This window comes from Heloderma suspectum, chromosome 2 (genome assembly GCF_057233095.1).
Source record: "Heloderma suspectum isolate Gila_16-S chromosome 2, 16-S_ref, whole genome shotgun sequence".
NCBI lineage: Eukaryota > Metazoa > Chordata > Lepidosauria > Squamata > Helodermatidae > Heloderma > Heloderma suspectum.
Genome location: NC_139459.1, coordinates 220,655,660 through 220,672,048, shown reverse-complemented (window position 1 = coordinate 220,672,048; position 16,389 = coordinate 220,655,660). Strand labels below are relative to the sequence as shown.

General features: G+C 44.8%; 1 protein-coding gene across 3 annotated transcripts in view; it reads right to left on the bottom strand.

Moving 5' to 3' along the window:
• The window catches only part of ITGB4 (integrin subunit beta 4), a 99,548-nt gene that overhangs the window by 14,928 nt on the left and 68,231 nt on the right, over nucleotides 1–16,389 (bottom strand). For all 3 annotated transcript variants that reach the window (XM_084838101.1, XM_084838103.1, XM_084838104.1), the window contains 10 exons: nucleotides 16,207–16,230; nucleotides 15,255–15,403; nucleotides 14,664–14,843; nucleotides 12,584–12,732; nucleotides 11,557–11,761; nucleotides 10,336–10,487; nucleotides 8,722–8,902; nucleotides 7,347–7,484; nucleotides 4,927–5,109; nucleotides 4,225–4,356 (listed from right to left, as the gene is read on the bottom strand). In XM_084838101.1, the coding sequence (XP_084694227.1) occupies nucleotides 4,225–4,356; nucleotides 4,927–5,109; nucleotides 7,347–7,484; nucleotides 8,722–8,902; nucleotides 10,336–10,487; nucleotides 11,557–11,761; nucleotides 12,584–12,732; nucleotides 14,664–14,843; nucleotides 15,255–15,403; nucleotides 16,207–16,230 (1,493 nt within the window). The remainder of the gene's footprint in view (nucleotides 1–4,224; nucleotides 4,357–4,926; nucleotides 5,110–7,346; nucleotides 7,485–8,721; nucleotides 8,903–10,335; nucleotides 10,488–11,556; nucleotides 11,762–12,583; nucleotides 12,733–14,663; nucleotides 14,844–15,254; nucleotides 15,404–16,206; nucleotides 16,231–16,389) is intronic.

The window sequence follows — 16,389 nt, the reverse complement described above, 5'->3', positions numbered from 1 at the left end:
GAGCACAAGAACATATTGCAAGCAGACTCTGTTACAAATGGTCAAATATTATCATGCCAACACCAACACCAACAGGAGCATGTGTCTACTGTAGGGATGGAGAGGCGAAAGCCTGGCTCCAGGCCCTTGGAGGAGGACAAGACAGGACTGTCACTGGGAGGGAGGAAGCCAGTCGCCCTTCACCTGGTTGGGGCCGGGGAGTCCCACTCCTTGGTAGACTGCCGCTGGCTGCATCACTGTCCACTAGCTCAGAGTGGGTGCTATCCTCATGGAGGAGACCCTCTGTGTCCGAGGAAAAGCAGCTGCTGTCCGAGTAACGAGGGATCAATTCTGCTGGGAGCCTCCAGGCGACGCGACGAAGGTCCAGCTCGTCCCCTAGCAGCTGTACATATTTCCACCGAGAGCCTTTTGGAACAAGTGGAAGTACTTGCGTTGGCACAGTCAGAAGGGTGAGGGGAGGTGACAAGGAGGCAGTCTGCCACCAGCAAGCTACCTGCAGCCCTTCTTTGGTCCTAGCACTGACTTTTATGGGAGAGCCCAGAATTCACCAACAACACTTGCCATGGCCATGAATGTGGTCAGCCACTCATGTACCACGCCAAATGACCCAGTGCTCACGTTATGAGGGGACTGGTTGGGGGGCCCTTAATGAAATGCACAAGTCTCTGACTCCCACCTATTTTAGTCAAAAGATGACACACACACACACACTCACACACAGCATTCTAAAAGCAACAGATAAAGGGGCTGCCACAAAAGATAAGTGGGGGTGACCTCCATCTGCCCCCCTGTAATTCGAGCATTGAATTGAAGAAAGCAAAGCAAACATCACATTTCAGGGACTGTCATGAACTTGGAGTCCTTCGACAGGTGCCTGGTCCTCTTTGAATCCCTGCACCCTTAAGCATGACTGGTAATTGGGAACAAGAATTCATTTCTCAAACAGCCCTACCAGCACTAAGTACATCTTGAAACCTTTGCTGCTATCATTCACACGTGGTTTTATTTATTCACCTCAGAGCAACAGGCCTACAATAGCCTCTGGATGTTTCCTCAGACATAAGACCCATTGAGCTCAGTAGAACTTGCTCCCAAGTTAAGTGTGCATAGGATTTCAGAACGAGAATAGTGAGTGGGAGTGCTTTCCAATCTCTCTGTGCTCCTTAATAACTACATTATGCTAGTGGCTTAAACAAAATGGCCAACACACAATTGGAGATTAACTGAACTTTCATTTACATCTTGATCCTATGCATATTTCCTTGGAAATAAGTCCTGCTGTGTTCAGTTGGGGCTTACTCCAAAACAAGCATACATATGTAGGACTGTGGCCTCAGAATCACATTAATGCTGGTGTTACTTAACCCAAAATAAATATTTTAAATGCAAAGTAGAACAGGAGCACTGATCTATAAAATAAGAGATCAAAACATCACAGTGCTAACTGAAGCACTTGTTTTCAGCTGGTATGAAAAGGACAGTGTTCCAGGCCTTTGGATAGTACAGATGCTATTGTAGCCACCCAGAGCAACCCCTTAGCTCTGACTCCTGGGAGGCTGGCAGCATCAGACTGGGACATGAGAACTGAAATCACTTGCGAGTGTTCAGATAGATGAGCTGACAGTAGTCAGCTACCCTATGGAAGATTGCATCCAGAAACGAATACAGAAAAGGGTAGGAAGGTAGAGCTAACTGGGAATGTTTTTTATTAAAAGGGTAGACACAAAGGTAACGCCTGGGAGAACTCTTATAGAATGGTGCACAGACCATTCTTGGGAGAAACAAACCCATCAGGGTTGCTTGAAAGAGTGGTAGATAGGCAGGAAGAAAACTAATTGACTTATTCTTTGAAAAATACAATGCCAGGAAGGAAAGAGCTAATAGGAACAGGGTTTTGCTAGCTAACACCCTTATCTTTGGAAATGGAAACACTTCAGTTCATAGAAGCACATATTTCACCACATGCTTTTATCCCATATCAACTAGAAAAAGAAATATTTTTATAAAATAATGTTTAGAGTGGATTAACAGTTGATATATATTTTTAGGGGCATTTTGGCAAACAGAGAAATGAATTATATGATGTTACCATAGCCTGCTTCCTACTGCAGTCTTTGCCCTGTGGCCTGGCTCAGATAATCCTCTGTATACTATGGAGTTCACAGGTGCACATAACATGGGTCTCTTCAGAACTTCCATAATATGCATTCACTTTGTTGTTCCCAGAACAATACTTCGCTAAGAGTAGATGTGGGTGCCTTACAAAGTAAGACTCATCCCCACCACAAAAAAGCAAAACAAAACAACTGTGGATTCAATGAGCTCAGAACGAGAGACTGAGAGAGAGACAGACAGAGACAGACAGACAGACAGACAGACAGACAGAGTTCATTGGCTTCATGTTTTGGCAGTTTATGTAGCTTCCCTAGCCATTTTTGTATTGTTCATTAAGTCTTTTTGGTCATCTTGGTCAGTTCAAACTTGAACTGGAAGTGGCAGTAATGGCTGAACATAGAAACCAGGAAGCAAGTGCAAGAACAAAATCTTTGCATTTCACATCTCCCTGTTTCGGTGTCCATTTCATGGTTTGGGTGAGATGGGCCCAATTTTTTCCCATGAGGTTAACAATTCCAGAACAGAACTATCAGAGAATGAGTGCAATGTAGCTACCAGCTGTGATTTGGCATCCTCTCAGGGTTTAAGCCAGAGCTCAGCCCCCATAAGCTGCTTTTAATGATAGAGTTCAACTCGGAAACATGTCAAGAGTTAATTTTAAAAAGAGATGGCTTCTGAGCATGTAAAGAACTAAATAACCACAGTCTCCCTGCTGTCCTCCAACATATGTAGGATAAAGCTTCCAGACCAGAAGGTGTGGCAGCAAGGCAGACCCAGAAGATCTACAAAGACCCAGAGGTTAACCATGGGTTTTTGGAGAAATTAATCATACAGGCTTACAAGCCTTCCAAAATGACAGCCATTTATATTTTTGTTTATATGACTCAGCTGTTCTGTAGAAAAAGCGAGTATTTTGCAACTATACGATGGGCAATAGGATGGTCTTTTTCACTGTGACTACATAGGCAATAGGATGCGGTCCTCAGCTTATGAAAGCAGAGTTCACCGCGGAAAATGAGGCAACACAACAAAATCAAAGAAGAAGGTCCAAGTAATGAAACTGCAGTTGAAGACAGTGGGAAGCTTTGCTCAATTAAAAGAGGTGGGGAAACAGATGCCATGAACCAGAGACCCATATGCACTCAAATTTGCATGTGTTTCTGTCACTGCAGTGAAATAAATGGGGTAGCCATTCCAATGGGGTTGGGCTGGTAGTGGGGGTAGTCCCATGACTGCAACAGAGGCCCTGTGCTCAGTCCAGATTGTAGGATTAGCATGACTGCTACTTACTGAAATGTTTTCCATGTTATAAGAGGCAACTGAAGCACAGCTACACAAAGAAGTTGATTGACCTGTATGGCTACAGAGGTTCACAAATAACCAAACAGGAAATCTCCACTGCTGAAGTTCTATTCATTGGACACTCTGAAATATGAAACCTTGGTGTAACATGGCCAGCAGATATGCTCTGACATCAAGTTCAAAGTAGCTTATTTAAAATGATATTCAAAACTAGCCAAGCTGCAGCTCTCAGGTCCATAAAACATTATTGAACACATTTATCATTCATAAGAACATAGGAAGAGCCGTGCTGCATCTAGACTATCTAGCCCAGTATCCAGTTTCTCACAGTGGCGAGCCAGACGCCTATGGGGAAGCTTACAAGCTGGACAAAAGGGCAACAGTCCTCTCCTGCTATTGTTCCCAAGTGACTGTTATTTGGCAGCATGCTGCCTCTGATCCTGGAGATAGTCATATTCCTCACACTGCTATGGCCATACTCCAACACAAAGTTAGATGTTGATTATAGCCTACCAGTTCTTTATTTGGAGGGCAGTCTCAAGACTGAATGCTCTCCTCTCAATTCAACATTTTCCCTTACAACGTCCCAGAACACAAGTCATTATTTCTTTGCCTTGAGTTAAGAGGGCAGAGGGCCTTCTTGTTAGAAAATTGCTCTGAAAGTTCAAATAGTTTTGTACTGGTTTTGTTTGTTTGCTTGTTTGTTTGACATCCTCTACTCTCAGTCCTTAAGCAACGTCACCTACATCTCTGAAAAGGAAAATCACCACCAAATATTTTTGCAAACTCCAGCAATGCACACTATACCAGAATCATCCGAGACGCTGGGGTGTTTGCTACCAGCTGGAGAACGCAGTACTTCCGTGCTGTACATTAGGTAGCTGTCATAATCCTCTCCTCCTTCAGCATCAATTATTGGCACATCAGGGATGATGGGAACTGCAAGAAAGTACGATGCATTAGTCGGTGCATCAGCAGGGCATTTCCATACATTTAAACACAGTGAGCCCCAACCACATTTCATTCGTAATTTGATGCCTGCACAAGTTTTGATCCAGTGCCTGTAGCATGATATTCCATCCTAGAGGATGGGGAATAGCTTCACTGTGGCAGAGGTGAAGGTGGATAGCCAGCCATACTTAAAAATAATAATCAAATAGAATGGGCACGCTGGCACTAGGGTTGCATGTTGGGATAGGGCACAGCTGCTAGAACACACTCTTTTTCACAAATTTTTAAAAATTAGACTGTTCAGAAACATGGATGCTTTGTTACCAGAGATATCACAGTCAATTGCTTGCAACACTCATGCAACTATATTCCACAGGCCATGTTTCTCAGGTACGTAACATAGCACACCTTGTGCAATATCCCCACAATACAGTGTAAACTCAAAGGGAGGCATCTTGAGTATGATGAATAAAGGAGCGGCGTTCCAAGCCAAAACCAAAAATTCGGCACCGCAGGAGCTTGACTATATGCATGTGGACTGCTGGGGTGATAACTCACTGGACATGGGGCGCTTGGGCTGGGTGGCCAAGTTAATAGTAGCTTCTCTTTCAGGCCCCCATCCAGCTCCATTCCTGGCCTTTACTGTGTAGCGATAGGGCTGCGATTCCCGTAAGTTTTCAATCAGAACCATCCGCTTCTTGGCGTCTTCCACCATGACTTTCTTTACTGGCCCAATGGGTCCTGCAAACAAATGTGGATATAAGATCTCTTCACTTTGCTGTGTCTGCCTCTCTCTAAGTTAATCAGACTTCTGACTCCATCTTACGCTAAAGGCAGTTCTATAGGATAACCCCAAAGTACTTTCTCAGTGCTGACCTCATTAATACAGAATCTGAGGTGATACTCAAAATCAAGGGAGATATAATGCCATAATGTACGGATGGCTTGGATTATTCAAGTATTCAAGCTTCTCTTCTGCATGTTCCTTCCCCATCCCGCTGCAATCACGTAACTACCTAGAATGATATGATTCAGTTGCCCCAATCCAGCAACGCACAAATGTGCATGATAGGACGGTTGTGTGAGTGGAACCATTGCTCCTGAAGGGCAAACTCCCTCTTGCTAAACAGCAGCAGATCGGTTGCTCTGTCTTCTGAGCATGGGCATGTCCACAGAACCCCAATTCTTTGTGCATAATAAAGGAATGTGGACTGGCAGAGTGGATCTGATGGTCCATTTCCACTATAGCAGAGGGATTTGCACAAAGAAATGGAAACAACAGCAATGCAGCATGAACAGCCGGTCCGTCCTCTTAGACTGTCTATCTACACCTTAACGAAGGGGCAATTTATATTCACATCAAAGAACTATACATGGTACTAGCTAGGTACAGTGCCCATTTTCCATCTAGACTGCCCAAAATCTTTGTAAAGAAAAGATCCTAAAAATTATTTTATTGCACCCATTATTCATGTTTATTATTATAACAGTGCTCCTTATATAATGAGTTGGGTTTATTTGTTTATTTAGCTTTCTAACCTATCCTATCCAGCACTTTGGGCTGGAGCCAGAGAAGAGCAAATATAACTCATCTCATGCAGTATGGCTTTTGTAGCCCCCCCCAACACACACACACACACACACACACACACTATACAGCTCCCTGAACACACACCCGAACTATTCCTGGGGTTAGATGGACCCTCTGGAATGGCATCATGATGTGGTGTGTGTGTGTGTGTGTGTGTGTGTATGGAGGGGGGGACTGCAGCAGGATGGGGAGATCAGAAGAATTCTGTGGTGCTGCCTTAAGCAAGCAGAAGTGCCTTTCTGTTTATGCAAAACACCTTTGGATCCAAGCCTTTAAAAACAGCCACCACAGTGGTACAATACCTGGCTGTATACTTTTAAGGTACATTTTCTTCTTTCAAACAGTTGCTTTTGAAATATTCAAATGCCCAGGAGTTATCCTGCTTTCTTTTATTAATGAAGACAACCCACAATAAAATTCTTTTGCCCCACTGAAATGAATGGTCTTGAGCTACTCCCATTCATTTGACTGGTGGTTTCACAAGAGAAGTATGTTGTATATAGACTTAAGAAATGAGGAAAAGCTATTTTGGAAAGAAGTGCAAAATTCCTGGCAAAATGTTGATATTTCAAAATAAAATAAAACAAAGTTATTACTAAAATTGTACCTATCTTCATTGCACAATATTGCTTATTTATTATAAAGTAGCCTTGTCATATTTGCAGGATTAGGCTAACTCTCTCTCTCTCTCTCTCTCTGGCCTTCCCCCATGAGTCTAGCAGTGAATATGCTTTGTTTCTTGTCAGATTGGCAGGCACTGCTAAAACCAGTGTGGTGTAGTGATTAGATTATCAGACTAGATCCAGGAAGACTAGAGTTCAAATCCCCCACTGAGCTATGAAACTCATTGATGTAGGGCCAACAGTTGCTGTGAGGATAAAATGGGTTGGGGAGCAGATCCATGTACACTGGCCTGAGCTCTTGGAGGAAAGGTAGAATGAAAATACAATAAATAAATAAACATAGTAGTTGTGACAGGACTTTTATAGAAAACCTTGGTAATACCTCATGACACCAAACACTGTGAAACATCCTGAAACAATTAAAGCCTCAAAAAGAAAATGCAGCCTTCAGTAAGGAATCCAATCCAGAGAGGCAAAGCTAAGCCTCACAAGTTGACTACACCAGGGCATTCAACTGGATTAAGGCTTAATATCCCAGCTGCTCTTTTCCTTTTTGCTTCCTATCACCACCATTTTGGGATTGTCTGACATTCATGGACTGGACCCAGTCCTGTAAGATTCAAGAATGACAGCCTGCTTTGGTGTTCTTTAAATGCACTCCACTGAATAAATGCAAACAAGGGGCACTGACTGGTTCAGCCAGGACTCATCGCTTTTAAAGTGGTGGTGGCGTGATAAGGATAGGAAATGGAATCCAAGCTTACTGTTTCCCTCATTGACAGGTCCATAGCCAACTTCATAGGCCGTGATCACACCATTAGTCTCGGCAGGCTCAGCCCAGCTCAGCTGTGTCACGGTAGAGGAGACTACGTTGAAAGCCAAACGCCCAGGCTCACTAGGAACTACAAAGGTTGAAAGCAAAACAACAATTTAGACATCACATGCAAGAGAATTCTCAGGTACACTGAATGCAGTGAATGGAATGTGAACAAAAGCCCAACTGGATGAGGCTGATATGATTTCAGCATAAACCCAGTAGAGTTATTTAAAATCAGATCCTTTCAAATCAGATGTTCCAAAACAATCTAATGCTTCTGGACGTTTCCAGTGTCCCAGGTGCCAAGTTTAGTTCTGTTTGTGGGCTAGTATTTTGAGAGGAGCATGGTGTCTTGAGAGAACAAAAAACTTCTCAACCAAAATGTTAAGATGCAGTGGAGACTGATGGCTGCAATTGTGGTAGGGGGGCTGTGAATCCATTCTTGGTTTTAGCCAGAACTGGCCAGAACTCTAAAGGAGCTATACAAGGTGCCAAACCTATTTTGGGGATAGGTGGTTAAGACGCTGAACTGCAGACTGGAAGGTCGGCAGGACAGCAGTTCGAGACCCGAGTGCTGCGTGATGGAGTGAGCTCCCGTCTTCAGTCCCAGCTCCTGCCAACCTAGCAGTTCGAAAGCAAGAAATTGCAAGTAGATAAATAGGTACCGCCTCGGCGGGAAAGGTAACAGCGTTCCGTGCACCTGGGTGTTCAGTCATGCCGGCCACATGACCACGGAAGCGTCTTCGGACAGCGCTGGCTCTTCGGCTTAGAAACGGGGATGAGCACCGCACCCTAGAGTCGGACACGACTGGTTGGGGACACCTTTACCTTTTTTTTTTTAAGCACCCTGCATGGCTCTTTTAGAGTTCTGGCTGGTTGGCTAAAGCCCAGAATATTCACAGCCCCACTGAAATTGGAGCCACCAGCCTCCACTGCTAAGATGGATGGGAAATGGGTCTGACACAGTCTGCCCTTCTCTCCTCCTCTTCCTCATTCTCACATCTATTCTAATCCTCTGATGGGCCAAAGAGAACAGATGCTTTTCAACCTCACAAATCAAGTTTACCCACCCTACAACCTCATTCATCCCCTGTGCTCCATTCTGAACTCTATGGCCCCTCTCCCTCCCACCTGATGCTGTGTAAAGTTGATTAAAACTAACCAGCAGGCTCAGTAAGGAGGATGTAGGGCCCAAACCTATGCATGCATAGGACTGTGCCTTTAGTGAAACAGAAGCCATGTTAGTGCTTGACTGGGGCCTGAAGAAGCGAGGGCTTCTGTTCAGATCAGCTCCTTGGTTAGCAGACCATGTGCCAACTTACCTTCCTCTAGTGTGCGGCAGTGAACCACCTCAGAGTAAAGCCCCTCGCCCATGCCATTGTAGGCACAGGACTGCATCTCATAATCACAGTAGGGGTACAGGTTGGTCAACTCTGCTGAGGGCACTTTGGAATCAAGCAAGCGAGCCTCCGATTCAGGGTCCCCTTGGATCCAGTATTTCACCTGAGGACCAAAGAGAAGCCCCTTTGCTTTCAAAGTCTTGCTTAAGCCACCAAGAAGCATGAACCATCACATAATTAGAAATGTCCTGCTAATAAGTCATAAAACATGACATATCCATAGAACACAATTAATTAGTCCCCCCTCCCATTTCAGAACATCCACAGGCTCATAAACCTCAGAGAACACACCACAACTCCAGAGTGCTACACCAGAGCTGTACAAGCTATTCCTTCTGTCTGAAGTATAGAAACAGATTGAACATAGCCTCCTGTCTGTGCATATACAACTTAAAAAAAGAAGTTATCATAAGGCTCCTTCACACTGGGCTTTTATCCTGCGATTGAGATTGCTCCTTCATAGAAGTTTGCAGGCTCTTTACATGAGGCCGTGACCCTTCCGTGATCCTCCTGCGCTAAATGCCCTTTGTTCCGTTTTTAAATAGATCGCGGATAATGAGCTATCAAATTACCCCATTGTGTTCCACTTCAGTTTCCTCCATCAAAAGAGTTAACGCAGCAAGAAGAGGAGCGAGATCAATGAAAGATAATGGAAGACTCAGATATAGGGAGAAGGAGGGGGAAGGGTGGGGGAGAGGGAAGCATGTGAAAAAGGGAGCCGCTGTGATCCTGCATTTAAAACGGAAGCAGAAAGCCCCGTTTTAAATGCAGGATTTTAGGCTGGTGTAGAGATGCCCCTAGACACACAGGATTAAAAAAAAAAAGACATCTTCAAGTCTGTTTTCTTCTCCCTGTCCGTAAAGTGGGAAGCCACTGGATAGATTTGGGACACCATCTTGCTTGTAGAGAGACGGGTATCGGGTGGCTCTCCTGGGGGCTACTACAGTTCACTCCCTTCATGTTACCTTAGCCCTGCTCTCCAACTGTGTAACACTGTGGCCAGCGAACTCACCTTATGGTGAGATTTTCACACTTCCACATTTTATTGTAAGGATTCAGCGATCTGCTTCACCCCCAAGGCCCAATATGCAGCACTCCTTCAGCTTCTTCCAAGAGCAGCTTGTATGGAGGCAGCATGGAAGAAAGGTGGTTGCAGAATACTTCAAGGTAAGGTGATGGCCTTGCCTTAGAGCAGCAGTGGGCGACTTGTGGCCCTCCCAATGTTTTGGCCTACAACTTCCCTCATCCCTCATCACTGGCTATGCTCAGTAGGGCTGATGGGAGCTGTGGGCCAAAGCATCTGAAGGGGCAAAAGTTGCCCACTTTTGCCTTAGAGTAAACCCCAGTGGTGATGTAGCATGAGTGGAGAGTAGCAGTGACCAGCACTGAGCTGGCATGACATAGGAGGGGAGGTGACCTTAACCAGTCTCCAACGGAGCCACTCTGGACCCTGACTTCAGTGCACGGGTCAAACAAGATTCTATCCCCCTCTATAATTAATAGGTTTGTTGGTTCCTATTGCATTGTTATCCATACCTTATACCCTGCAGGTTTGCCAGGAGGTGGTAACCAGTTGAAGCGGATCTTCCGAGAGCTTAACGCCTGTGCGTTTGGATTAAGAGGAGCTCCAAGTATGCTTCTGGGAGTCTGACCTAAGTCTATTACTCGTGGTGTATCACCCACAGCTTCTGTAGGGAGAAAAGGGAACAAAAAGGCCTCTCTATGTCAGTGACCACGCCACAGAGAGAGCCACGCAGGCAGAGTGGGAAAGGCACTCAATGGCATTCCTCAAGGGTGTGGGTTCAAGTGCCACAGGTGTGACTCTCCCAACCCTGCCTCCAGTTCACCCATTTAATAGGTGCTTATATTTGAGAAGAACACTGGATAAAAAAGAGTTTGTTGTTGTTGCTGTTCAGTCGTTAAGTCATGTCCGACCCTTCAATACTGGCCAGCACAATCTTGGGTAAGATAGGCCAATGATACTAAACTGATACTAAAGATAGGCCAATGATACAAAAGACATCTATAAACTTCTCCTTTTAGTACAGCTTTTGATCCATCCCTTGTACTTTAAGAATTATTTTAGGGTTTAATTTATTTTAAAATGCGTATGGGCTGTGGTTTTTAAGAACAACAAAGAGTCTGGGAACTGGTACCTATGTTGAAACTCATAAACATTGTTAGAATTTGAGACGGTACATGGGGAAACATGTTTTATTGTAAAATGGTCTATTTTTGTTATGTTTTGGAATAAGAAAGGGCAGGACAATGTGCAAGTTTATCATTTACTGGGAACATTTTAAGGAGGAAAGACTGCAGTTATGAGGCAATTCAAATAATTATCAATTGGATGGAAAAATATGAATGACTGTACAATGGAAAGATGTATAGAAACTGGTGTGAGATTGTATTAATCACAATTAAATATTTATAATTATAATTATAATTAAATAATAATGCTAGTTTGTTTTAGTTTTTCAGATATAGTAATGATATAATAATAAAATAATAATAATAATAATAATACTGTATCTCAAAAACAACAAAAGCCTAAATCCAATGCACCATTAGTAGATGAAACTGTTGTGCTAATAGAGCTCCATGGCCTTTTCCCATTGCACAAGCAGTTGCACAAGCACTAGCAGAACACTGTAAATCTACGATCTACAAGTGGTTGAGCAAGTGTGCAAACAACATTGTACAACAGATACACAGAGATCAAGATGATGCTTGCCATCAGAAATTGCTGAAGCTCACCTGGATCAGCAATCGTCACCATGGTCTGGGAGTATTTGCCAACCTTTGCACCGAACTTAGGGTTGATGAGCTCCACTACAAACTGCTTCAGCTGCTGATTGTGAAGCAGGGTATCTATCTCCGTCAGCTCCAGCAATTTCACCTGCACCTCCTTCTGCTTCTCCCCAGGAAGGAAGATCAAATCACCCTCCGTGGGAATGTAATCCTTGGGAAGCGGGAGAGAGAACATGCTGAACAATGTACTGATATGGCTCAAATATTTTTGACATCTTCCCAACTATTAAGAAATAATAATTTAAAACATGCGTATTGCACCCTCTGTTGCAAAGGCACCACTCAGGGCAGCTTACACTTTTAAAAATTACAATCTAATCAGAAGTACCTCTGCACATGTCAGCCCCGTGGGCCTGCTGGTTTTCTTTAATGCTACAAGCACAAGATCGTGTGTTTGACATTATCTGCTCTGGGCAATAACACCCACATCTGTGTATTTGAACTAGTGATTGCAAGAATTTGCATTTCAATCGGGATTTTCTACACAAGGCATTTATTATGCGCTCCTCATTCCCTACTCACAATTGTTTATGGGTGACCCTCCAGTTTCGCTTCTGTGTCTAATGAGCACTTTCAGCTCATTTTTTTAGAGCTGGGAACATGCAGCATTTAATTATGAAAGCCAAAGAAACCACTTCTTTCACTTGTGTATTCGCGCCATTCTGCTATACCACAGTGCCACCTAAAGGTTATGTAATGGAAAAGCAGGAAAGGAAACACTCTTCATGTAGTGCTCTGAGCTCAATTCTGCAATGATGAAACCAAAAGTAGATAAAGCAGATTAATAGCCGATTAACAGCCTCATGTAGAAAAGCTCTTAGGTCTGCTAGATAACATCAGACCGGATCAAGTAGCGTGTGTTTATGTCTTCCTTCCATGCGCAGGATCATACTGTGGTTATTTAAGGGGCCAAGACATCTGTATCCTGGTGATTAGAGCTCTCCCTTGCTTTTGGCAGCTTCACAGTTCTTACTTTGCCTCCCTGGGCAGTGATGTCTCGTGTCTTGTATGTTATCTGGGACTTTCCATTGTCCAGTATCTCACGAACAACAGGGATTTTAGCCAGCTGGTCAAAGCGGCTGTACGAATACACTGGCTGCAGGAACCTAATGATGCTTTTGGCTACAGGGATACACAGATAGAGACATGGTAAGAATAAGAATAAGGATTTATTAAATATAGTGCCTAAATTTAGACACTGTACAAAAATGTTACACGAGCACAAACGATTCCTTTATTGCCACCACCTGTAACCTCATAGAGTAAAATGTGCACTTCACTATTGCCCTAACTGGTTTCCTATCATTCCACTGCCAACTATTTTGAAGATAGAAAGTGCTAGAACTCATCTCATACTAGTATCCCCAAGATTACAAGATGGTAGGGAAGGTGACAAACATCCCAAGGAGAGCAATCCTATGGTCCCTGGACGAGTGTCCCTGGGACCATAGGATGGTTCGGATTAATCCCTCAGAGGTCGGAGACAGTGCTCCAACCTCAGAAGGGGGAGTTGGAAATTCAACCCCCTGACCCCACCCCCTTGCAGTCAGTGTGGAGAGAACTGCGCCAGCTGCCTCTCTGAAGTTGGAAAGTCGACATCAGAGAGGGGGAAAGGGGGGAGTTGAGGTGGGTGGGGAGCGGAAGAGACCAGAGAGGCCAGGATCCGGAGACTCCAGCCTCCTTCCCTCCCCCTCCAAAGCGCCATCACTGAAAAGCCCGTCTAGCAAAAAAATCAAAGACCAGACTATGGGGAAGCAAAGATCACCTCTACTGCTCCTCCCTCCTTGCTGGATTCAGCCTGGCAGGACAAAGGAATCTTGGAAGCCTCCGAGTCCAGGGGCTTCCAAGTAGCAAGGGCACAGGCCGTAAGGCTGTGGCCTAAGTGGTTTTTGTAATGCCAGCAAACCATCCACTTGCTCCACTCCTCCATGAGAGGAGCATGAGAGTTGGGATGCCTTAGGCATCTGGGGCTGGGCTGGGGCGAAAGGAGCTAAAAGCTAGCGTTTCTGCACCTCATGCAGTCCTACACTTCATCTCACTTCGTTCACATGGGGCCCCCTGGCCCCACTGGCAGGGACATTTCACTTAAACAGAAACCACTAGGGTATAAACATGACATGAGATTGTACACACGGCTCCTTTTTGTTTTAAATGTCATTATCTGTATTTCCAAATGCAAACTCACTGTTGCCTTTCTCAGTGCTCACTACATTGGTGCAACCCAGCTCCCACCAGATCATAGAGTAGAATCATAGAATATAAGGGTTGGAAGGGGCCTACAAGGCCATCGAGCCCAACCCCCTGCTCAATGCAGAAATCCAAGTCAGAGCATCCCTGACAGATACTGCATACTGGATACTGCACTACACCAGATGGTTCAGTATCAGGTTGGCTCCATACAAGCTCAGTCCCCCTGGGGCAATCAGGTTCTAGTACAGCACACAGCAGGGGTATTGAACCTTTTTCAGCTGGGGGTTTAATTCCACTTTGGAGAAAGTCTTGGGGCTGCATTCCAATGATGAGACTGATGCAAAAGGGGCAGGGCCAAAATTACACACACACACACACACACCTGGAATAATTTAGCTTAAAGCTATTACTGCTAGTCACTATCCCTTAGGAGAGATATTTCAACCTGTTAGCATGGGGAAAATTCTGCACGAAAGCCAGAAAACCATGAAACAATTGGTGTCCCAGGGAAGGGGTGTGGCCATCTCGGGGAGCCCTGAAGGGCTAGATTGGGAGCCCAGGTGGACTGGATTGGGACCCCTGCTCTCGAGTGACTCATGCCATTCTTGACCTGTGTGAATGAGACAGGCCTAACATCCACAAAAAGTCACCATGTTCATCTGCACCATGTAGAAAGTGCTGCTATATCTCTACATATCACTTTACAGAAATTCACTTAGCTGTCCAAGGAGTCTTCAGACAGCCTGTCACCAGGGCAGAGACCTTCATGGAGAAATCTGTCTGAGTTGACTGTGTTGTCGCCTGACAGACTGGCAAGAGGAGGAAGGGAGTGTATGCCAGTCGCTCACCACTCAAACTTTTACCTTGCTCTTTTATTATGGTGATGTTGACCAGCCGGCGTTTGATCTCTGCAATTCCCACAGGGACATCCGTGGCCTCCACCTGCAGCTGCTTTTCATCATCATCCTCTTCCCTGATGAAGAGGGGAACCCGGACATCTACCAGCTCCACTCCTTCCTGAAACTCTACCATGCCTTGGGCATCTGGGGTTGAGATGGAGGCAGGCAAAGGAAGCAAAAAGGCAATCATTTAGAGGGAGCTCTTTATAAAATGTATTGCTTGGCTTTCTTTAGAGGCCTAGTCCTCAGTGAGGTAGTAAACCTGTGTCTGTCTAGGCTGTATCACTTCAGACTGCAGGTCTATCACAAGACAGAGAGTTCCTCAATTAAAAAAAAAAAAAACATTGTACATGTTACAAAAACTTAGATGTGAATGAAAAGGTGAAGGTAAAACCCTTCTCTCCCTACTGTGTTCATTTTCTATATGGGGGGACAGTTTCATATGGAGAAGCATTCCATAATATGACACCCCCTGTCCAACCCTGCTCTCTGAAGTGGGACAGCCCAGACACAGGTTTATCCCCTCAGATAACTAAGCCAAAATGTAGCACCTACCTTGGTCAGAGATTACAGTGTAGTAACCAGGTGATACTTTCAGATCATTGAAAGCCTCTTGTGAGACATGCTTCTCTGTTACTTTCACAATCTCATTCTTAGCTGAGCGGGGAGCAGGGAACACTGTGTCCACAATGGTGTGGTTTGGTCTGGAGGAAGGCAGAAAAAAGGAAGATCAGGCTTTCTCCGCCTAGGGCCTCCAGCCACATTTTTTGCTTCAGCCTTGCCCACCACTAGTATGCAGCCCGCAGACGATTAGCCACAAGGCATCTGGCCCTTGGCCTGAAAAGTTTCCCCAACCACTGGACCAGGCTGTTAGGAAGATAAATCCAGTGTTCATAGATGCATGCACATGATTTTCAACCATTGCTCTGTAAACTAATGCCAGTCCACAGGCTGCTTCCGGCCTTCTAAAGCAAGGGGCCAACTCAGGACTGCCTCGTCCACTCAAGAAAGTAATGTTTGCAACATATCCGTACAATGTCTACTGCTATACCACTGAAGGGGCAACGTGGATCTGCCACAACTATTGGCCAATTGCAGTTCCCAGGTGCATATTTACTACATGTTGGCAGTCACTTGTCTCCCCTTTCCAATGTTACAGCATTCATCAAAGGAAAACATGGCGGACAAACTGCAAAGACATGGGAAGGAATATTTGAGCAACAATTTCCGCCCACGCAGTAGGAATAGTCTGAAGGCAGCTCTTAGTACTGCTTGGGAAGGACTAACATCAACATACTTCCCCCCTCGCATACAGAAGTTAATTGGCAAGCAAAGAGATTCTCTTTGAAGCTAATGTTACACTGCAGAGAGCAGATGAGCAGTGGTAATGTTGTAAGACAACATCACATTTTGTGAGTGGTAGGTAGAAACCCTCACAGAATAATGATGAAAAGTAGGCCAGATTCCACGCCTGGATGAAAGGCTGGAAATGAATGCTTTTGCTTACCTTTCTCCAGCATTTGGCTGCAACCTACGGAGAAAACAGATGAAAAACATAACTTCAATAATACTTTTAGGATCTTTGAGGATCACCTGCTCCAAGTGCCCTCACACACTGAGATTCGGTGGGTGACTACTTGTGAGCAGGCCTATTCTGCGATGGCCCCCAAATTATGGAATGGCCTCCCTT